General features: G+C 38.6%; 1 protein-coding gene across 3 annotated transcripts in view; it reads right to left on the reverse strand.

Annotated features, from left to right (window-relative positions):
- Nucleotides 1-24,101, reverse strand: part of SNCA (synuclein alpha) — a 143,246-nt gene that overhangs the window by 12,788 nt on the left and 106,357 nt on the right. For all 3 annotated transcript variants that reach the window (XM_049790034.1, XM_049790032.1, XM_049790033.1), the window contains one exon: nt 13,216-13,299. In XM_049790034.1, the coding sequence (XP_049645991.1) occupies nt 13,216-13,299 (84 nt within the window). The remainder of the gene's footprint in view (nt 1-13,215; nt 13,300-24,101) is intronic.

The following is a 24,101-nucleotide window of genomic DNA, read 5'->3' on the forward strand; positions in this document are numbered from 1 at the left end:
GAGGTGAGCTGGAACTTCCAGCTCTTTTCTCTTTTGTGTCTGAAAATTATTATTACAAGGGTGTCTTTCATTTTTCTTAAAACCCATAGATGAGTGAGACCATTCTGCGTTTTTCTCTCTCTCTCTGACTTATTTCACTCAGCATAATAGATTCCATGTACATCCATGTATAGGAAAATTTCATGACTTCATCTCTCCTGACAGCTGCATAATATTCCATTGTGTATATGTACACAAGTTTCTTTAGCCATTCATCTGTTGAAGGGCATCTTGGTTGTTTCCAGAGTCTTGCTATGGTAAATAGAGCTGCAATGAATATAGGTGTAAGGAAGGGGTTTTTGTATTGTATTTTTGTGTTCCTAGGGTATATTCCTAGGAGTGGTATAGCTGGATCGTATGGGAGCTCGATTTCCAGTTTTTGGAGGAATCTCCATATCGCTTTCCATAAAGGTTGAACTAGACAGCATTCCCACCAGCAGTGGATAAGAGTTCCTTTCTCTCCACATCCCCGCCAACACTGTTTATTCTCATCCTTTGTGATGTGTGCCATTCTCTGGGGTGTGAGGTGGTATCTCATCGTTGTTTTGATTTGCATCTCCCTGATGATTAGTGATGTGGAACATTTTTTCATGTGTCTTTTGGCCATGCGTATTTCTTCTTTGTCAAAGTGTCTGTTCATTTCTTCTCCCCATTTTTTGATGGGGTTAGATGTTTTTTTCTTGTAAAGTTCTGTCAGTGCCTTGTATATTTTGGAGATTAGCCCCTTATCTGATGGGTATTGGGTGAATAGTTTCTCCCACTCAGTGGGTGGCTCTTGTATCCTGGGCACTATTTCCTTTGAGGTGCAGAAGCTTCTCAGCTTAATATATTCCCATCTGTTAATCTCTGCTTTCACTTGCTTGGAGAGTGCAGTTTCCTCCTTGAAGATGCCTGTAATGTCCTGTAGTGTTTTGCCTATGTGCTGTTCTATATATCTTATGGTTTTGGGGCTGATATCGAGGTCTTTAATCCATTTGGATTTTACCTTTGTACATGATGTTAGCTGGGGGTCTAAGTTTAATTTTTTGCAAGTGGCTATCCAATTGTGCCAACACCACTTGTTGAAGAGGCTTTCCCTGCTCCATTTAGGATTTCCTGCTCCTTTATCAAAAATTAGATGGTTGTATCTCTGGGGAACATTTTCTGAGTATTCAAGCCTATTCCACTGATCTGAGGACCTATCCTTATTCCAATACCATGCTGTTTTGATAACTGTTGCTTTGTAGTACAGTTTAAAGTTGGGAAAAGTAATTCCTCCCATATTCTTTTTCCCAATGATTGCTTTAGCTATTCGAGGGTGTTTATTGTTCCAAATGAATTTCAAAAGTGTCTGATCCACTTCTTTGAAGAATGTCATGGGTATCTTTAGAGGGATGGCATTAAATCTGTATAATGCCTTGGGGAGTATTGACATTTTGATGATGTTAATCCTGCCAATCCATGAGCAGGGTATGTGTTTCCATTTCCGTGTGTCCTCTCTTATTTCTTGGAGCAGAGTTTTATAGTTTTCTTTGTATAGGTCCTTCACATATTTAGTCAAGTTGATTCCAAGATATTTGAGTTTGTGTGGTACTATTGTGAATGGGGTTGTTTTCTTAATGTCCATTTCTTCTTTATTACTGTTGGTGTATAGAAAGGCCATTGATTTTTGTGTGTTAATTTTGTAGCCTGCCACCTTGCTATATGAGTCTATTGTTTCTAGAAGCTTTTTGATAGAGTCTTTAGGGTTTTCTAAGTAGAGTATCATGTCATCTGCAAACAGTGAGAGCTTGACTTCTTCCTTTCCTATCTGGATTCCCTTGATATCCTTTTCTTGCCTAATCGCTATAGCAAGTACTTCCAGTGCTATGTTGAATAGGAGTGGTGAGAGAGGACAGCCTTGTCTTGTGCCAGAATTTAGAGGGAAGGCTTTCAGTTTTTCTCCATTGAGGATAATATTTGCCACTGGCTTGTGGTAGATGGCCTTCACTATATTGAGAAAGGTTCCCTCCATTCCCATCTTGCTGAGAGTTTTGATCAAGAATGGGTGTTGGACCTTATCAAATGCTTTCTCTGCATCTATTGATATGATCATGTGGTTTTTATTTTTCTTGTTATTGATGTTGTGTATTATGTTGATAGATTTACGGATGTTAAACCAGCCTTGCATTCCTGGGATGAAACCTACTTGATCGTAGTGGATGATCTTCTTAACGAGGCATTGAATCCTATTTGCCAGGATTTTGTTGAGGATCTTTGCATCTGCATTCATCAGTGATATTGGTCTGTAATTTTCTTTTTTGGTAGCGTCTCTGTCTGGTTTAGGTATCAAGGTGATGTTGGCTTCATAAAAGCTATTTGGAAGTGTTTCTGTTTGTTCAATTTCATGAAAGAGTCTTGCCAAGATTGGCAGTAGTTCCTCTTGGAAAGTTTGATAGAATTCATTAGTGAATCCATCTGGACCTGGGCTTTTGTTTTTCGGCAGACATTTGATTACTGTTTTAATTTCATCAATGGTGATGGGGGTGTTTAGATATGCTACATCCTCTTCCTTCAACCGTGGAAGATTATAAGAGTCCAAGAATTTATCCATTTCTTCCAGGTTCTCATTTTTAGTGGCGTAGAGTTTTTCAAAGTAGTTTCTGATTACCCTTTGAATCTCTGTCATATCAGTAGTGATCTCTCCTTTTTCATTCCTGATACGAGTTATCAAGTTTCTCTCTCTCTCTTTCTTTGTTAGGTTTGCCAGTGGTCTATCAATCTTGTTTATTTTTTCAAAGAACCAACTTCTGCTTTCGTTGATCTTTCGGATTGTTTTTTGAGTTTCCACTTCGTTGATTTCTGCTCTCAGCTTTGTTATTTCCTTCTGTCTTCCTGTTCTTGTGTCCTTTTGTTGAGCATTTTCTAGTTCTATTAGCTGTGTCATTAAGCTACTCAGGTAAGCTCCTTCTTCCTTCCTGATGTGTGCTTGCAAAGCTATAAATTTTCCTCTCAGTACTGCTTTTGCTGTGTCCCATAAGTTCTGAGAGTTTGTGTCTTTATTGTCATTTGTTTCCAGGAACCTTTTTAATTCCTCCTTGATTTCATCTCGGACCCACTGGTTATTGAGCATGAGGCTGTTTAACTTCCAGGTGTTAAAGTGTTTCTTCTGAGTCCCTTTGGAGTTCACAAATAATTTCAGAGCCTTGTGGTCAGCGAAGGTAATCTGCAAAATTTCTATCCTCTTGATCTTATGGAGGTATGTTTTATGTGCCAGCATGTAGTCTATCCTGGAGAATGTCCCATGTACATTGGAGAAAAATGTGTATCCAGGTTTCTGGGGATGGAGTGTCCTATATATATCCACTAGGCCTCTTTCTTCCATTTCTCTCCTCAGGTCTAGTATATTCTTGTTGGGTTTCAGTCTGGTTGACCTGTCCAGTGTTGACAAAGCCGTGTTTAGGTCCCCCACAATTATTGTGTTGTTGTTGATATTATTTTTCAGATTTGTCAGCAGTTGTATTAAATATTTTGCTGGCCCCTCATTCGGTGCATATATGTTTAGGAGAGTGAATTCTTCCTGCTCTACGTACCCCTTGATTAATATAAAATGTCCGTCTTTGTCCCTTACAACCTTCCTGAGTATAAAGTTTGCATTATCTGATATTAGTATGGCCACTCCAGCTTTTTTATGGGTGTTGTTTGCTTGGATAACTTTTCTCCAGCCTTTTATTTTGAGTCTATGTTTGTTCTGACTATTCAGGTGCGTTTCTTGTAGGCAGCAGAAGGTTGGATTGAGTTTTTTGATCCATTTAGCCACTCTGTGTCTCTTAACTGGTGCATTTAGTCCATTGACGTTGAGAGAAAGAATTGTCCTGGGATTTAACGCCATCTTTATTTCAAAATTTGGTGTGTCTTTTGGGTAGTCTTGTCTTAGATTAGGTCTTTCAGTTTTTCTCTTAAGACTGGTTTTGTGTCTGTGAAGTTTCTGAGCTGTTTTTTGTCTGTGAAACCATGTATTCTTCCATCAAACCGGAAAGTGAGTTTTGCTGGGTATAGTATTCTGGGTGAAGCATTCATTTCATTCAGTCTTGTCACAATATCCCACCACTGCTTTCTGGCATTGAGCGTTTCTGGTGACAGGTCTGCTGTAAATCTCAGGGAAGCTTGCTTAAACATGATTTCCCCTTTTGATCTTGCTGTTTTCAGAATTCTGTCTCTATCTGTGGGATTTGTCATTGTGACTAGGATGTGTCTTGGGGTGGTTTTTCTGGGGTCTCTTTTGGTTGGTACTCTTCGGGCATGCAGGATTTGATCACATATATTCTTTAGCTCTGGAAGTTTCTCTTTAATGATGTTCTTGACCATTGATTCTTCCTGGAAATTTTCTTCCTGGGTCTCTGGGACTCCAATGATTCTTAAGTTGTTTCTGTTGATCTTATCATAGACTTCTATTTTCGTCTGTTCCCATTCTTTGACTAATTTTTCCATTGTCTGCTCATTTGCTTTAAGTTTTTTGTCCAATCTCTCCTGCTGTATGGAATTGTTATGTATCTCATCTTCCACAGCACCAAGTCTATTCTCAGCTTCTGATACCCTGTCCCAGAGCTTATCCATTTTGTCATTCACTTCGTTTACTGAGTTTTTCAGGCCTGTTAGTTGACATGTTATTTCAGTTTGGAGTTTTGTCATTTCTGCCTTCATATTTTCTTGGTTCTTATTAGTGTTCTGTTCAACTCGATCCATGGTTTCTTGGAGTCTGTTGAGCACCTTCCATATTGCTAGTCTAAAGTCCTTATCTGAGAGGTTGATTAGTTGTTCAGTCATTATCTGGTCCTCAGAATTGTCATCTTCATTCTCTATGTCTGATGCTGGCCTGCGCTGTTTCCCCATTGTCACATTTGTATTGTGGGTTTTTCTACGTGTTGTAGTGGTATTCATTGTCTATATGATGTAGGCAGCACACTCCTCTGGCTCCTCCCTTTCTGGATGGGCTGACTTGCCTCTAAGGGAGGGGAGTCCTCCGTGGATGAAGCCTCACACTGGGTCAAATCTTAGGCCCGAGCATGTAACAGAGAAGACAGTCCAGAGAGAAATGTTTGCTTCTGTGATATAGCGCCGTTCTTAGTGTGATTTTTCCTTCTTGTTGCAATGGAGTTCTTTCCTTAGAAAGAGTGCACGGCCGCGTAGCGAAGCGGAGCGGCCGTGCTCCTCTGAGCCTCTTTTTGCCCCACTCGCAAGAGTTTCACGCAAGAGGACAGTAGACAGACATAGACAGGTCACACTCACAGTCTTTCACAGCTGAGCCCCACTGGGCCGGTGTACTTTCGCGGATTTTCCCCGCCTGGTGTCACACACAGGGAGCCAGCTTTTGCAAAGGATAGCCGGTTTTTATGCTCTGAAGTCCCTCCCTGAAAATGGCGTCTGGGCGAGCGAGGTTTCTGGAGGCTCTTTTTGCCCCACTCGCAAGAGTTTCACGCAAGAGGACAGTAGACAGACATAGACAGGTCACACTCACAGTCTTTCACAGCTGAGCCCCACTGGGCTGGTGTACTTTCGCGGATTTTCCCCGCCTGGTGTCACACACAGGGAGCCAGCTTTTGCAAAGGATAGCCGGTTTTTATGCTCTGAAGTCCCTCCCTGAAAATGGCGTCTGGGCGAGCGAGGTTTCTGGAGGCTCTTTTTGCCCCACTCGCAAGAGTTTCACGCAAGAGGACAGTAGACAGACATAGACAGGTCACACTCACAGTCTTTCACAGCTGAGCCCCACTGGGCCGGTGTACTTTCGCGGATTTCGGAGCATTTTTTTCATGTCTTTTGGCCATTTGTATTTCTTTTTTATCAAAGTGTCTGTCCATTTCTTCTCCCCATTTTTTGATGGGATTAGATTTTTTTTTCTCGTAAAGTTCTGTCAGTGCCTTGTATATTTTGGAGATTAGCCCCTTATCTGATGGGTATTGGATGAATAGTTTCTCCCACTCGGTGGGTGGCTCTTGTATCCTGGGCGATATTTCTTTTCTTTTGTTGATCTTTTGGATTGGTTTCGGGTTTTTTCCTCATTGATTTCTGCTCTCAGCTTTGTTATTTCCTTCTGTCTCCCTATCTTTGTTCCTTTTGTTGAGTACTTTCTATTTCTATGAGCTGCATCATTAAGGTATTCAGGTATGCCCCTTCTTCTTTCCTGATGTGTGCTTGCAAAGCTATAAATTTTCCTCTCAGTACCACTTTTGCTGTGTCCCATAGGTTCTGATAATTTGTGTCTCCATTGTCATTTGTTTTCAGGAAGGTTTTGCTTTCCTTTTTGATTTCATCTCGGACCCACTGGCTATTCAGTATTAGGCTGTTTAACTTCCAGGTATTAAAGTTTTTCTTCTGTGTCCCTTTGTAGTTCACATATAATTTTAGGACCTTGTGGTCAGCAAAGGTAGCCTGCAAAATTTCTATCCTCTTGATATTATGAAGGTATGTTTTATGTGCTAGCATGTAGTCTATCCTGGAGAATGTCCCATGTACATTAGAGAAGAATGTTTATCCAGTTTTCTGGTGGTGGAGTGTCCTATATATCAGGTAGGCCTCTTTCTTCCATTTCTCTTTTCAGGTCTAGTATATTCTTGTTTGGTTTCAGTCTGGTTGACCTGTCAAGTGTTGACAATGGCGTGTTGAGGTCTCCCACAATTATTGTGTTGTTATTAATATTATTTTTCAGATTTGTCAATTTTATTAAATGTTTTGCTGGCACCTCATTCGGTGCATATATGTTTAGGAGAGTGATTTCTTCCTGATGTACGTATCCCTTGATTAATACAAAATGTCCATCTTTGTCTTTTACAAATTTTCTGAGTATAAAGTTTGCATCATCTGATATTAGTATGGCCACTCCAGCTTTTTTATGGGTGTTGTTTGCTTGGGTAATTTTCCTCCACCTTTTATTTTGAGTCTATGTTTGTTCTGACTATTTAGGTGCGTTTCTTGTAGGCAGCAGAATGTTGGATTGAGTTTTTGTTCCATTTAGCCACTCTGTGTCTCTTAACTGATGCATTTAGTCCATTGACATTGAAAGAAAGAATTGTCCTGGAGTTAGTGCCATCTTTATATTAAAGTTTGGTGTGTCTGTTGGTCAGTCTTGTCTTAAAGTAAGGCCGTTCAGTTTTTCTTTTAAGAATGGTTTTGAGTCTGTAAAGTTTCTGAGCTGTTGTTTGTCTGTGAAACCATGTATGGTTCCTTCAAACCTGAAAGTGAGTTTTTCTGGGTGCAGTATTCTAGGTGAAGCATTTGTTTTATTGAGTTTTGTCACTATGTCTCACCACTATTTTCTAGCCTTGAGTGTCTTCGGTGACTGGTCTGCAGTAAATCTCAAGGATATTCCCTTGAATGTAATTTCTCTTTTTGATCTTGCTGCTTTCAGAATTGTGTCTCTATCTGTGGGATTCATCGTTGTGACTAGGACGTTTCTTGGAGTCTTTTTTCTGGGGTCTCTTTTAGTTGGTACTCTTCGGGCATGTAGGATTTGATCGCATGTATTCTTTAGCTTTGGTAGTTTCTCTTTAATGATGTTCTTGACTGTTGATTCTTCCTTAAGATTTTCTTTCTGGGTCTCTGGGACTCCAATGATTCTTAAGTTGTTTCTGTTGAGCTTATCATAGACTTCTATTTTCATCTGTTTCCATTCTTTGAGTAATTTTTTCATTGTTTGATCATTTGCTTTAAGGCTTTTTTCCAATTTCTTCTGCTGTATGGAATTGTTATTCATCTCATCTTCCAGTGTTCTAATTCTATCCTCAGCTGCTGTTAACCCGTGGGAAAGCTCAAAATTGTTTTTCTTTAATTCATCTACTGAGTTTTTCAGAACTGATAGTTGACCTGAAATTTCAGTTTGGAGTTTTCCGATTTCTATCTTCATATTCTCTTGATTCTTATTAGTGTTCTCTTCTATAATTTCTTTGAGTTCTTTGAACATCTTTGAGTTCTTGAACATTATGACTCTAAATTTCTTATCTGAGAGACTGACTAGTTTGTTGGTCATGTTCAAGTCATCAGAGTTGCCATAGTCATTCTCTATGTCTGGCACTGGCCTGCATTGTTCCACATTGTCACACTTATATTGTGGGTTTTTCTATGTGTTTTGGTTGTATTCATTGGCTAAATGATGTGCACGGCCGCAAAGCGGAGCAGCCGCACTCCTCTGGCTCCTCCCTTTTTGGGCATGTAAACTCACCTCCAGGTAAGGCTCCAGGGAAGGCAAGCCATCCGCTGATGAGCCACACACAGGATGAAATCAGGCTGAAAATGCAGCACAGCACAGAAGACAGGCAGATAGGGATGCTGGCATCTGAGTTCCCAGAAATCCTTTAGCACTTTAATCCTAGTCTGAAATGGGTATCCCCTCAGATAGTTTGGGCTTCCCATCCTCTTACTGACAAAGGTAAAACAGCTTGAAGCCTCCAAAACCTTCACTGTAGTTTCCAGGGTCACCCAGAAAATTGACATTCACCTCTGAAGCAGGCAGGATCACCGTCAGGAACGCTGATGAAATCCAATCTCAGGTAGCTGAAAACAGCATGACCCAAGATGGCTTCTGCACCCTTCTGACTCCTGGCAGAAACCAGCAGGAATCAGTGTGTGTATGTCTCGACCCACTGCTGAAGCAGGCAGGATCACCAGCAGGAATGCAGATGAAATCCAGTCTCAGGCAGCTCTGAAGCAGGCAGGATCACCAGCAGGAACACTGATAAAATCCAGTCTCAGGCAGCTCTGAAGCAGGCAAGATCTGGCCCATTTTGTTGAGTTGTATCACTATATACCACCACTGCCTTCTGGTCTTGAGGGTTTCTTGTGACAGGTCCTTAAGGATTACTTCAAATGTAATTCTTCTTCAAAATTACTTCAAATGTAATTTCCCTTTTTGGTCTTGCTGCTTTCAGTATTCTATTTCTATCTCTTGGATTCATTGTGACTAGGATGAGTCTTGGGGTGTGTTTCTTTGTGTCTCTTCTAGCTGATACATTTTGGGAATGTAGAATTTGCTTGCACGCTGTATTTAGCTCTGGGAATTTCTCTGCAATGTTGTCCTTGACTATTGATTCTTCTTGGAGATTTTCTTTCTGTGTCTCTAGGATCCCAATAATTCCTATGTTGTTTCAGTTGAGTTTGTCTAAGACTTCTATTTTCATAGGTTCATATTCTTTGAATATTTTTTTCATTGTCTGATCATTAAGTTTAAGGCTCTTTTCCAATCTCTTCTGTTGTATGGAGTTATTCTGCATCTCATCTTCCAGCTCACTGCTTCTGTCATTAGCTGTTGTTTCTCTAGTAGCTTTTCACTGAGGTTTTCATTTCCCCTACTGAGTTTTTGAGACCTGTTATTTCAGTTTAAAGTTTTATATCCTCTTGATTCTTATTTGTGTTCCATTCAACTTGATCTATGCTTTATTTGATTTCTTTGAGGATCCTCCATACTTCTTTTTTAAACTCCTTATTTGAGAGGCTAAGTAGGTGATTGGTTCTTCTCAGTTCATCAAAGTTGCCATCTTCATTCTCTATGCACGAAGCTGACCTCCGTTGTTTCTCTATTGTCTCACTTGTAATGTGGTTTTTTTTCCTGTGCGCAATGGTGCAGTTTATTGGCTAGAAGATGAGCGCAGTCACACTCCTCTGGCACCACTCTTTGTGGGCAGGAACAGCATATCTTGCTGAGATTGTTTGCTGGGGTCTTCTGCAGCCACGAGCAGAAAATCAGGAAGCCAAGTATGAAGAAATGTGTATAGGACCTTTATAAGCCCAGGGCAGGAGTCTGGCACCATCCTTGGAGCAGGAACAGCATACCTTCCTGGGATTAAGTTTGCTGGAGTCTTCCCCTGCAGCCTCAGGCAAGAAATCAGTAAACCAAGTATGGAAGAATGCAGATGACCTTTACAAGACCATGGCAGTATTCTAGCACCATCCTTGCTGGGATTAAGTTCACTGGGGTCTTCCTCTTCAGCCTTAAGCAGGAAATCAGGAAGCTCTCTTTTCCCCATTGTTGAAAGGGTTAGATGGTTTTCTTGTTAAGTTCTGTCAGTCCCTTGTACATCTATGATATTAGCCCTTATCTAATGGGTATTGGGTTAATATTTTCTCCCATTCTGTGGGTGACATTTTTACTCTACTTGCTGTTTCCTTTGAAGTATAGAAGCTTCTTCTCAGTTTGATGTAACTCCATTTGTTTATTTCTGCTTCCACTTTTTTGGACAGTGGTTTTTCCTTCTTGAAGATGCTTTTAGTCTCAATATCATGGAATGTTTTGCCTAAATTTTCTTCTAAATACCTTATAGTTTCAGGTCTAATGTCAAGGTCTGTAATCTACTTTGATTTGACATTTGTGCATAGTGTTAGATAGAGGTCAGAGTTTATATTTTTGCATGTGGCTGACCATCAACTAGCCATTTTTAATGGCATACTATAGGTGCCTTTCGTCCATAGAGTGGTGTGCTGTGGAATGGTAGGCTGTAACATCTCTTTTTAGTCATTAAAGTCCTGTGGATTCTGAGAATGAAAGCACCACTGGTCACCATGGTCTGAAAACCAAGGGATGTCCTAGATTAGACTTTATGTGCCTATGTTGTTAGTGAGGCATCTGGACATTCTGGGGTCTGTAGGCATTTTTGCAAGCTTCAGCAATGAAATAGAAATCTCTCTTTATTTTGCTTTACTTTCACTTTTTTCTGGGGATAATAGCAAGCAAAACCTGCTAGCTCCAGTAAGAAAAAAGAAAAATTAACATATGCCAAACCACACTGAACACAAAGTGCTGTGAGTCTATGTAGCTGCAGATTTCAATAAGACAGTGATGCATCACTGCAGACATCCTCTTGCTGTGCACAGCAAGTCAGTTTGAGGATTTTTCATCATCAAGCACCTACTTGCACTAGCACAATATGATGAAGACATATTAGTGTTGGCTAATGACTATATCTAAAGAGTCCTAGCTATCCTTTGATCAAGCAGCAGATGCATCACATTTTGTAAGTTATCTCTCACATATGTTATTGCATCATTTAAACTGTTCCCCTTGAGCTATGGAACAATAGATGAAATTATTACAAGCCTTTAAAATAAAAATCACCATTTCACAAGCTTTTTGGGTTCCTGGGATGTGATTTAAATAGATTTCCAAAAACAAACCATTAGTGGGCTCATTTGCTCTGGTTTATTTCAAGGGGTGGGTGCCTAATAAGTAATAAAACCTTTTGCTTCTCAAAGCAAGGCCCTAAACTTGTGTGGCTTTATTATGTCACCACACTGACTATTCACCTTTCAGTGAGATAATATCTTCACTTCTCTTGTGGTCATAACATGATGTGGCCCTTTCTTCCTATTATTGAAAAACATCTTATCTGTTTAATAAATTTCCCCCCAATAGTAGTTGATCCATATATTGCTATAAATTTCATGTGTTATGGGAAGAAATGAGTTTAAGATCTTCCCAAAATACTATCTTGGACTGTACCTCAAATTATACTACCTTTCTTACTATTACTCATTTATTTTCTATGCACCCTTGTATAATAAATGCATGTATTCTCATACACATGTGCCTTCATTTCTGACACTCCCTGGTGTTGGTATATCTTCCTTTCATTTTGGCATATAATACCTCCCAGGTTCTCCTAGAAGAGTTACACCACTTCTCCTCTAAAATTCTACTTGACAAAAATTTTACTTAAGCAAATAATTTAAAATATTATACTGTTTGCGTGTCTGGTATATTTTTGCCCATATACTGTTAGATAAAGGACAGAGAAGCAATGTTTGTCCATGGAATCATGATGAATGAACATGCTTGTATTGCAACCTACTAAAATTATACATGTGTCTTGGTGTTGTCAATTATTTAAAAATGTTTTGTAGAGTTTAGCATTGTAAACTTCATGGAAAGACCCCATATTAGTGAAAGAATATTATTAGACAAAGAAATAATTTAATTATAGTATAATACAAAAGGACTATGTGATTTAACTCAAGTTTTAAAAAAAATCAATGATAGATTTTTGAGATATCTAGTTTTGGCATTAGAGTAGTATCTGCACACAAATTAAAAGTACTCCTCTAAAATTATGTTTTGAAAAAAAATGAACCGATAATTATTTTATCAAAATTTAATATAACTACCAAGCAAAGTCATTGAGTTCTGGAATTTTCTTTGTGGACGGATTTTCAATGATAATCCAGTCTCTTTATTACTTTATTATAGATCTATTCAATTTTTTCATTTACTATTGGGTTAATCTCATATACCTGGAAGTGAATTTGTAATGCCTTCATGATATATTTTCTACTTAAAACGCATTTAAAAGTTAACATTAAATTAAATTATGTTGTGTTTTAATGCTATAATAAACTATCATCAAAAACCATGCATATAACAAAATTGCTGTGGTAGCACAGCAATAGAGTATTTGCCTTGCACGTGGCTGACCCAGGACTGGATTCAGTCCCCAGCATCCCATATAGTCCCCTGAGCCAGGAGCGATTTCTGAATGCAGAGCCAGGACTAACCTCTGAGCCCCATCACGTGTGCCCCCAACCCCCCCCCCCCCAAATTTATAACTTTTAAGTTTTAGATTTCTTGTGGGAAAGACCAAGCCTAGTAATGCTTAGGGTCTACCTGGGGCTCTGTGTTTGAGGGTCAATTCCAATAATGTTCAGAGCCCTGTTTTTTTTTTTTAAGTTTGCATGTAGTGCCCCAAATTGAACCTTAGTCTCCTATAAGCAAAGCAAAATTACCAGACCTATGTTCCATTTTCTAATTTATCATTTTTATGGTTAATTTATAATGCAATACAAAAATCACTGGAACTATATGGAAAATATCTTTCTGTTGAACTTCAGTTGATTTGTCTTACTTTTTATTTGGAATAGATAGACTTTCAGTAAAAATATAGTTTAAAGTAGGGTTGGCCAAATTTTTACAAAGAGTCAGCCTGCAAATATTTCAGGCTCTTTGTACTACATATAGTTTCTGCTGCTGCTCATTTTTATATAAGTCTTTACAGTTTTAAAAATACTTGTCCTGGATTTGGACAACTTTACAATTAGAAACTAAAACATGTTAACTAAAGAAAAACATAAGTGAAATATGACAATGGCAGATTTTGGTTGTGCTTTTATTAGTAAAGCCCAGTTTGAACTCCTAAATGCATAATACTTAAATACATAAAACTCTAAAAGTGAATTTTATACCTCAGAAGGCATTTCATAAGTCTCATTGTCAGGATCCATGGGCATATCTTCAAGGATTCCTTCCTGTGGGGCTCCTTCTTCACCCTAATATTTAAATGAGGAACATAAAAAGATTTGTAGCGGTTTTTATTTTTTTTAATTTTGCATAATTTGCATTTTTAATTTTTAAATTATTCATACAGAAATAATGGGAGTGCATTATCATTAAAGAAAAGCATATTGGTGAAAAGATGGGTGCTCAAACTTTGTAAATCTGAAACTCAATCCTGAACAACTTTGTAAGGTGACTCAATTAAAAAATGTAATGTGTGGGGCCAGTGAGGTGGCGGTAGAGGTAAGGTGTCTGCCTTGCAAGCGCTTGCCAAGGAAGGACCGTGGTTCGATTCCCCGGTGTCCCATATGGTCCCTCCAAGCCAGGAGCAATTTCTGAGCACTTAGCCGGGAGTAACCCCTGAGCATCAAATGGGTGTGGCCCCCCCAAAAATCAAAAAATATGTAATGTGGGGCCAGAGTGATAGCACATTAGTAGAGCTTTTCCTCACCCGCATCCAGAACAGATGTGGGTTCTATCCCAGGCATCCAATATTGTCTCCCAGCCAGGAGCAATTTCTGATTGCAGTACCGGAGTAACCTCTGAGTGCCACTGAATGTGTGCCCTTTCAAAAAAAATATATAATGTACTACCAAGACAGCTGAGGAGATAGTACAGCAAGAAGGATGCTTGTCTTGCATACGGGCTGAACTAAGTTTGATCCCTAGCATCCAATATGGTTCCTTGGCCCTGTCAAGAGTGATTCCTGAGAGTAGAGCCAAGAGTAAGTGCTAAGCACTGTTTAGTGTGACCCAAAAATAAAAAAATTAATAAATTTGTAATGCATTAGCAGGACATGAGACTGTTACTGATGAAATGAGAATCGAATTATTAAAGAAAATTTAGCATTTATAAATGTTGAAAATATTGTGACTATAAGTAATGTAGAATTAAGATGCAGTGCTAAGCAACTTAAAAGATGGATAGATAGTAACAGAGAAATAAGGTAGAATTAGAATTAAGATTATTTTATTTATATTGCTATATAGAACAATAGGAATAGGAAATGTAATATATTAAAGGGAAGAATTCTTAGATAACTCTTTACCCCAAAGTATAGGAATATAAGAACATAGAAGAAAATAAATAAAGGGGAAGTAAAAAGAGACAGTTTGAAAGAAAAAAAAGAGAATGGCATGAAGGGTAACAGGAGTCAAGGGGATTTGTGTAAATCAGTGGTATGGAGGAGTGGTATCATAAAGTCAACAACATGAAATACTGAAACTCAGACTTTTACAGTCAAAGTTAAAATTGTAACTGTCAAGGTGGCAGGTGAGGGGACTGAAGGGAAATTGGGTAGATGGAAAGTTAACAGTGGTCGTAGGATTGGTGTTGGACTATTGTGTGCCTAAAAGTCAATTATAAATAACTTTATAAATCATGGTACTTTAATAAATATTTTAAGAGAGCATGAAATCTGAGCAAATGACTAAATTTTTCCAAATATAAGAAAAGTATTTGGTAGCTAAATCCAGAAATGAATCCTCCAAAGGACAAACCAAAAGACAAATGACAAATCCAAAAGAGATAAATTAAGATTAAAAAGTCAAAGGCAATGGAAAAACTGTAAAATTAGCAACAAAATAAATCAATATGTCGCATAAAAGAAACTTCATAAGACTAGAAGTAAAGTTCTACTATAAGTCTTTCAGGTCTGAAAAGAATGGGCTTATATATACCTAAGGTGCCAAAGAAAAATTTATCAACCAAAAATTGTTCATTTGGGGATGTAGAAAGGTGAGAAGAGAATTTGGGAATATTGGTAGAGGGAAGCTGACTCTGGCAATGAGACTAGTACTGGAACAACTGTATATCTAAAACTCAACTATGAATAACTAATTATTGTTGCTTCAATAAAATAAAGAGAAATACATGCCAAATAAAGAAAGTCTTGGAAATTAACAGCATATTGTTAAAAACTAGTGGGTCAAAAAATAAGTTAAAGATCTTATCAAAATGAACAATCATGAAGATCTAACTAACTGAATGCATGGAATACAAGAAAGACAGGACTAAGAGAAAATATCATAGCAATACTGGATTATATAAGGAAACACAAGAGTAAGTTCAAATAAATAACAATCTCACAATTTGGGAAACAGAACACAAAGAAGGGATGAATGATCAAGAAAATAGAAGAAAAAGTTAAAATTAGAGTGAAAATAAAAGATATAGAAATCTAGGGGCCGGGCGGTGGCGCTAAAGGTAAGGTGCCTGCCTTGCCTGCGCTAGCCTTGGACGGACCGCGGTTCGATCCCCCGGTGTCCCATATGGTCCCCCAAGCCAGGAGCGACTTCTGAGCGCATAGCCAGGAGTAACCCCTGAGCAGCAAACGGGTGTGGCCCAAAAACCAAAAAAAAAAAAAAAAAGATATAGAAATCTATACAAACAATAAAAAAACTATATAAAATTGGATTTAATAAGGAGTTTGTTTTATAAAGAATAAGCAATAGAGAATTTATTAGCTAGACTCAGACTAAAAAGAGAAAATCAAAATAATCTGAATTAAAGATAAAAAGGAAGACACTGCAACAGACACCTAAGGAAAAAAAGAGATCCTGAGGGTTACTATGAACAACTCTATTTCATCAAGCTAGAGAATCTAGTACAAATCTAGTAGACCTCCCAGAAATATACAACCTGAACAAGTTATGAGTATAATTACAATGTATACTGGTGGACAGCAGACATAATTTAAAAAATTCTTATATTTAGGAAACCAAAAAAATGAAAATATGGTATCGATGCACATCAGTCAGAATTAATTGTCTCTATTAGAAGGATCTGAAAAGTGATCAATTCTCGCAAAAATATGATTTAAAAAAAAAGCAATCCTCATTCAGAGGTCTAGGAAATTATTGTAGTTTTACATATACTAAAAACAGTATGAAGATATTAAGTTGATTTTGTTTGTTTGATTGATTTTTGGGCCATACCCGGTGGCGCTTGGGAGTTACTCCTGGCTCTGTGCTCAGATATCACTCCTGGCAGACTCAGGGACCATAAGGAATGCTGGGGATTGAACTGGGTCTGTCATGGGTCAGCCTTGTGCAAGGCAAATGCCCGATCACTGTGCTATCACTCTGGCTTCCAAATTTTTTTTACTGTTACTATGATCCAGTCATTTCTACCTACTCAAGAACCTAACATCATGAATTTGAAGAACTATTTACTACAGCTACCATCTAGAAACAATCTAAGTGCCAAACAACAAAATAGTGGATAAAGAAATTGTGTTATACATATAAGATGAAATACTATTGAGCTCTAAGAAGATAAAAGTGGGGGGAAGGAGTACACAGGTCATCTAGGAACCCTTCTGTGACGTTGGCCAACTAGGCAGTCAGATCACTATTAGAGTTTATGGATATGATGCTGCTTGGACCCTGTGATGCTGGAAATTTCACAAGTCACTGGGACAGTGCTTAAGGCCTTCAAGGTCACAACTGTTTGTTCTCCACCATGTGGTTAGCAATCAAACAGAATAGGCCATATTCAAGGCTTCATCTTAACTCCTCTACTGCCTCTTGGACATAAAATTGATGAACTTTTGTGTTTTTCTACAAATTACATGGATCTAGAGGTGTACGTGAAATAAGTCAGCTGGAAGACTAGTACCAGAAAATTTTATTCACATGTGAATATAACTTAATAACTCAAGGAAATTGAGTTGACAATAAAAGAATGAAAAAAAATAATTCTAAGAACAAAACTGAGTCATCAATTGGGGGTGGGGATGGGAAAGAAGGATTGGATAAGAAAGAACCCAGGTACAGTAGTAGGGTACTGAAAATTTGATATGGGTGTACAATGTGTACCAAAAGTAATTTTCAATACATCAAAAATAATAAAAATTATAAAGGTATACTTATATCAAGCAAGTTGTTTAGAGATTGATAAAGCTGCACAGATAATATAGCAAGTAAGGTGCCCTGCATGCACTTTAGCTGGATTCAATCCCCATCACCCTGTTTGATCCCTAAACCTTCCAGGACTGAACCCTGAGTGCAGATCCAGGAGTAAGCCCTGAGCACAGTCAGGTGTCATCCAAAACAGCAACCAAAAAAATAGGTTTTGAGGTAAAAAACAATAAAAAAATTATTATCAAAGTTTTTGGTAATAGGAACAATCAAATTGATGAAAACATTATATGAATCACACTAAACAGCATGTAAGAAAGCTTTTCAGAATACAATTAAAATTATATCAAATATTTTTGCTTTTATTTACTTTTAGAGAACCAGTATTACAAATAATTTGATATTTGAAGGCATTCATACCACACTTAATCAATTAATATTCTGCTCATTTGAGTGCCTTTTGCCCTCTTAAATCTATCTTTAGCTTTTTCAGTCTTCCCAAGAAAGGAAAAGAAAGAAAGCCTACTATATTTGGCAGTTTGTAAAAAGCTTTAGAGTTAAAAAGAATATAAAATTAATTTCTGCTTCTGAGTTATTTTTAACTCATTCATCAGTACTATCTTCCAATCTAGTTTTAAATACATACATTAAAAATTAAAATGTAATTGATTTATATAGATCTAGAATCCATATGAAATAATTTTGAAAATGTCTTATTATAGAGCAAAGATGTAGAATTATACCTTACTCATTTTCCACTATCAACCTAACAAGCAAAAGTATAATTGTAATACTTATAGGAATACCATACAGGGCCGTAGCAATTGCACAGTGGTTTTGCCAACACAGGACGAACCCTGGTTTGAATCCCGTCATCCCATATGGTCCCCCAAAGCCTTCCAGGAGCGATTTCTGAGCACAGAGCCAGGAGTAACTCCTGAGCGCTACCAGGTGTGACCCAAAAACAAAACAAAACAAAAAACCAGACAATAAAGTACCAACAAATATGTCTCAACTAACTCATCTCATAGCAAAGCCACAATTGTCAGATATTTTTTCCTGGCATTTGGAAATAGAGTTAACTGCAAATATTAAACTGTTGAATATCTGTGAAAATCTTCAATTTCCATGTCTGAGGTGACATAGTATAAAAAGTGAACTGCATCTTCATATTGTACTCTTAATATTGTCATTACACATAAGTGTAAGGTTTCAAACTAATAACATTAATTTGAGATAATACTATTCGAAACTATTAAGACTCTTTGGATTTTTTGCACCTTAAATCACTCCCAATCTATATAGTTGCTTTGATTATCTTTTGGTAATATTATTTGAAGGGGCCATGTCAGGCATTTGACAAAAAGTACCTCAATTTGATATTTTGTGATATCTTTTCATTACTATGTATATACATTTTTGTTCTGGGGCCACACCTGGTGATGCTCAGGGGTTACTCAGAAATCGCTTTTGGCTTGGGGGACCATATGATGCCAGGGATTGAACCGAGTGATCCAGCCTAAAGGGCGGGCTAGCCTGCCATTCCCAGTGCTACAACCGGAAGCCATTTTCACCTGCCTCAAGTGGAGCAGGGGAGCCGGGTAACAAGGTAGTTCCCATCCCCGGGGCCTCTAAGCAGCCATTGGGTCCCCCATTTCAATCCAGACCTGCTCACTCACGTGGATTCAAAGGGGGGCTGGGAAAACTAGTCAGTGACCCCACACCCCAGGTGGGACAGGGTCACCTAGGCAGCCTTACCAAAGAGCTTCTCCCTCCTCATCAGTTCTTTTTTCCCCAACTGTTGTTAGTCTCCATGATATTATAATGCTCATAATGCCTCTAGGAAAGAAAACAGGATGTGCAAAATCCGCAGGATAATAATGCACAGTATATACTCCCTATACAGTGCTCATCACCATATCACATATTCACTAGACTGCTCTATACATAATCTATCCCAGGTAGAGTTTCCCAGGTAAAGATTTCCCTCATCAAACAGGATAGGATCAGTTAATGGAAAACCTTTGCTGGCTTTAATTATTTCTCCTTTTTCTCTCCTTTTTCTTTTTCTTTTTTTCTTTATATTTTTATGTACCATTCTATCTGAATCTGCTTTTTAACTATTACCCATGAATCAATCATATATGAGCATATATATTTGCCATACCAATGGCTGTCTAATGTTCATCTGTAATAGATAAATCAACTTCATGGTATAGTCAACCCATACAGTGCTTATTACCATGTCACTTTGTTATTTAGACTTAAAAACTAAGATTGTTCTTATGAACGCTCCAATACAACTTAAGCTATAAAGACTTTTCTTCAATATAATTTAACCTCACCAAACATGATCAGCCTAATGGGGGGGGGGGGCGATGGGTGGGAAGGAAAACCTTCTACAGAGCACTTGCCAGCTTGACTTTCTTTTCTTTTTCTTTCTTTATCCCTTCTCTTTAAGTGTTCTGTCCCATATCACCTGGGAAAGCTTTTCAAATGTTACACACAAATCTATCCTCTGGCTCAGGGGTCCTCAAACTTTTAAACAGGGGGCCAGTTCACTGTCCCCCAGACCATCGGGGGGTCTGACTATAGTAAAAACAAAACTTATGAACGAATTCCTATGCACACTGCATATATCTTATTTTGCAATGAATAAACAAAACTGATACAAATACAATATGTGGCCCACAGGCCATAGTTTGAGGACCACTGCGTCTGGCTGCTGATGTCGGCACATGAGAGTATGTATGTATCATACCAATATTAGTCTAATATTTGCCTGCAATAGATATATTGTCTATGTAGTATAATGTTCTTCCCTGTATCATAGATAATCCTTCCTCCCCCTTTTCTCTCTATTTTTTGGCTCACTATCTTATAACCCTTTTCAAGCCCTTCTTTTTATTTTTCCACATTTAACCATTATTTTAATCTCAGTCCTTAACTCCTCACAAAGAACAACATTCTCCCCAGCCCAGCCAGATGCCAACCAGCACCCAAATTTCAAAGATAGATTCTCAGCATGAGAAGAAACTGACAGTCTGTTGTTATTGAGTTGCTCTTGGTGGGCCCTCTTCCTTCATTTCCTTTCACCATGGACTATTGCTTGCTACCAGATTTGGTTCCTGAGAAATCCCCCACTTGAGAACACTTCCTGATATGGGACTGTTGGAAGCCATTTTCCCTAGACTCCACAAAACCAAATCACAGGGTAAAGCTGTGCCCCGGATCTTACCCCTTCTCCACCTATCTCAAAAGATACAAAGAGAACATATACATTTCCTTTGAATATTTCTTTTAGATACACTCCTTTAATAGACATAACTTATCAAATATCTTATGTAGCGGCAACTTTCTCTACCCTTGGGATCCGTTCACTATGAAATAGTAGTAGACAAGTCTCTGTTCAGAGTTCATGTAAGCAAAAGGTCCTGGGAAGTTTTGGTCTTGACATCTCAGCCCCCCCCACACACACTAGTATTACCTTCTGGCATTGTCCCTTTTTGCATAGCACATTAAAATGGGAAAAATTACAGATTCAAACAAGTTCATATCTAGTAAAGATAGGAACACACAAATTTTTATACTGCAGTGGGACTTTATACCCTTGACTTAGTGACTTGCCCTAGACTCAAAGTTGACTGGACAATGATCATTCACCCCTGAACCTTGGATACCACCTTGGATAAACACCAGGAACAAATTCTACAAAGAAAGGCCCCACCACTGTCATGTCACTGACTTACTCCAAAGACAGTTCCTACGTCACCCTGCCAACTGAGCAACAGCAACAGTGTGCTTTTAGGACAGGATTCTCTGAAATGCGTGAGATGGAACCAGAAGGCACTACACAACAATTGGACTTGGACATAGCTCCTATACAGAAACCAGGATCTATAACTGCAGTACCCGACAACAACAATTGCTATGGTGAAAAGCTGACCACCAAGAATGACTACAGGGTTGGAACACCTAATATGCTTGGAGCTTTGATTGGTCTTATGCCAAAATACCTCGAGGGTAAGATCTCCCTGTTTTTTAGGCCAAAGTTCTTTCCTTTCAATCCCTTCCCTATTTTGCTGTACCTATGCAAACGACACCTGCCACTCACACACATTTTTTAGTGTATCTCCCATCTCTAAAGAAAAAAGGGGTGGAGTGTACTAAACCTTCGAATATGGTATTAGAGACTTTATTGGTGATTCAATAATTTCCACAAATAAAACCACTAATGAACTCTCTACCCTTCTTTTTCCATCTTTTAATTCTCTATTTTCTTGCTATGTTTGAATAACTTCACTTTCCATCATTCTGAAACAAATGTTTTATGACCAGTTATGACAACTATGGAATTTATTTTCTTTTAATCAATTAAAAATATTAATTGAAAAACTGCTGTAACTCTTAAGGATGATTCTTTGTATGTATTTTTTTGTCTTGCTGCTTTCAGTATTTTATCTCAATCTGTATTTTCATCAATGTGATTCTGATGTGACTTACGGTGCTTTTATTGGGATCTCTTTCAGCTGATACTCTTGGTCATCCAGGGTGTGAGTGCATGCATATTTCAATTTGGAGAATTTCCCAGCAATAATGTCTTTGACTGTTGCTTCTTCATTGGGTTTTTCTTCCTACATCTTGGCACCCCAATGCTTCTTATGTTGTTCTTGTTGAGTTATCTCAAGGGTCTATTGTATGTTCACTCATTCGAGATATTTTTAAAATTTTTTGTTCATGTATTTTAAATCTCTTTCAACTTCTATTTTATAAAGGTGCTATGCAGTTCATCTTCCACTCATTGATATTGTCCTCATCAGTTATCTTCTGGTGAGGTCTGTGAGTTTTTCACTTTGCTTACCAATTTTTTTCAGACCGGTTGTTTCAGTTTGAAGTTTTCTTATTTCTACTCTCATATCCTCTTGAGTCTTATTGGCTGTTCGTTCCACTTTTCCATGGTTTCTTTGAGTTATTTGAACAGTTTTTACATTTCCTCTCTAATGCTCTTCTCAAAAAGATTATATAGGTGGCTGGTATTAACTGAGTCCTTGGATCTACTATCTTCTTTCACAACGTGAGGTAGGAGTTCTGTGTAGTCTTCCACTGTGATCTTTGCTTGTGTTGCTGGTTTTTGGGGTGTTTTTTTGGGGGGGATTGGGCCACACCCATTGATGCTCAGAGGTTACTCCTGGCTATGGGCTCAGATATTGTTCCTGGCTTGGGGGGACCATATGGGACACCCAGGGATCAAACCGCAGTCCATCCTAGGCTAGCGCTTGCAAAGCAGATGCCTTAGCCCTAGTGCCACCACTCTGACCCCTGTGTTGCTGTTTTTTTTTTTTTTTAATGTGCTGTAAGTAGCTTTCCTTGCCTAGAAGAATGTGCAATTGTGGAGCAATACATAACAGCTACGCTCTTCTCTTGGTGCACTAGCTTGAATTCACAATGGGCCTTTTGTTTCCCAAAGACATGCTATCACCACAATTGTTTGTTTCTGGTCTTGCCTGTCAAAAGGCCAACTTTACTTTGGGTTAAGGAGTCTTAGTTAGAAATGTAGGCGGGGCTCATGGCCCTGTCTAGGTCACACGGAGGGGGGGGTTCTGGTTGGGTGAAAGGATGTCTACAAGCAGAGTGGCTCTTTTGCTTTAAGTAATGATGGCAGTCCCATAGCCTATAAAATCACCCCATGCACTATATCTCCAATCCCAGGTGAATGAGTCTGAAGCATGAAATAATTTAGACCAGGCTGAAACACATGTAGTCTGGCAATATACTACCTCATATGGAAAGCCAGTTGCATGCCTAATGATCATTATTATTGAGTAAAGAGACCACCCTCAGGTGGAGGAGTAAGGACAGATAACTCAGGCTATCCTAAGCCAGCTCTGCCCAAGTTTGCATGTAAGACAATATCTGTTTTGGGGTAGAACCAAATGGTAAACAAATAGATAAAAAGAAACCAAGGATGATCTTTGTTTTGGGTGAAACCAAGTTGTAAAACAGATACAAAGAAACCAGAGATGATCTTTGTTTGAGGTAAAATAAGGTATAATCTAACTATAGCCTCTTCTCTCAACATTGCTGCTGCCCTCTGTATGGTCAAATTGTGTGGCCATTCTGCTGCTCTTAGCCTTTCCCCTGCTCACTCTCTTGGCTCTAATATCTGTATCCCATAAGCTCTGTATGCAATTGGGTCTGAGCTGCATAAGCAGCGCTGAGTTACTCCATCTAGCAACAACAATAATTCTTTCCAACCTCACTGTCATCTCTTACTGGCATCTTACACCTGTATAGTTAAATCGCGGGCTTTTCCTCTGCTCTTTTTATTGAAGCAGATGTTTGAGCTGTTACTGCAGTTTTGAGCCCTGCCACCAGGCAGTGGCAACATAGCTTCCTGGCTTCACTGTAGTTTTGTAGGTGACATCTCACAGCCACCACTCCCAGAATGACCATATTGTGGAGCCTTTCCCCTGCTCACTCCCTTGCACTAATGTCCTTGTCCCATGAGCATGGCTATATAGATGGACCTATTCCACACCCAACACTTCCCTGCCCCATCACAGTACCAAGTTAGGGAGCTACTCACTGCCATTCTTGTCTTTGGGAACACTGCCGTATAGCTGCTTCAGCATGCTTTTGTTGCTTGATGCTGGCCCTCCCCTCACCATGTTTTTTTATTTATTTATTTTTATTTTATTTTCTTAAAAGCTTAATTTTCAATCTGGTGATTGGTCTTTGTTCCTTCTTCTAGAGTCTAGTGCCCCATTGATGGACTTGGGAGTTTGGGAAATTTTATGGTCCAGATAGCTCAGGACAAGCTACTCTCTTCATCACTAGGCTCCTCTGTGCTACTACAACTGCTACAACTCTGTGGGTAATGGGTTTCCCTTAAGTTGCAGAAGCTTCTCATTTTAAAGTAGTCCCATTTGTTTATC

This window comes from Suncus etruscus, chromosome 16, assembly GCF_024139225.1.
Source record: "Suncus etruscus isolate mSunEtr1 chromosome 16, mSunEtr1.pri.cur, whole genome shotgun sequence".
Taxonomy (NCBI): domain Eukaryota; kingdom Metazoa; phylum Chordata; class Mammalia; order Eulipotyphla; family Soricidae; genus Suncus; species Suncus etruscus.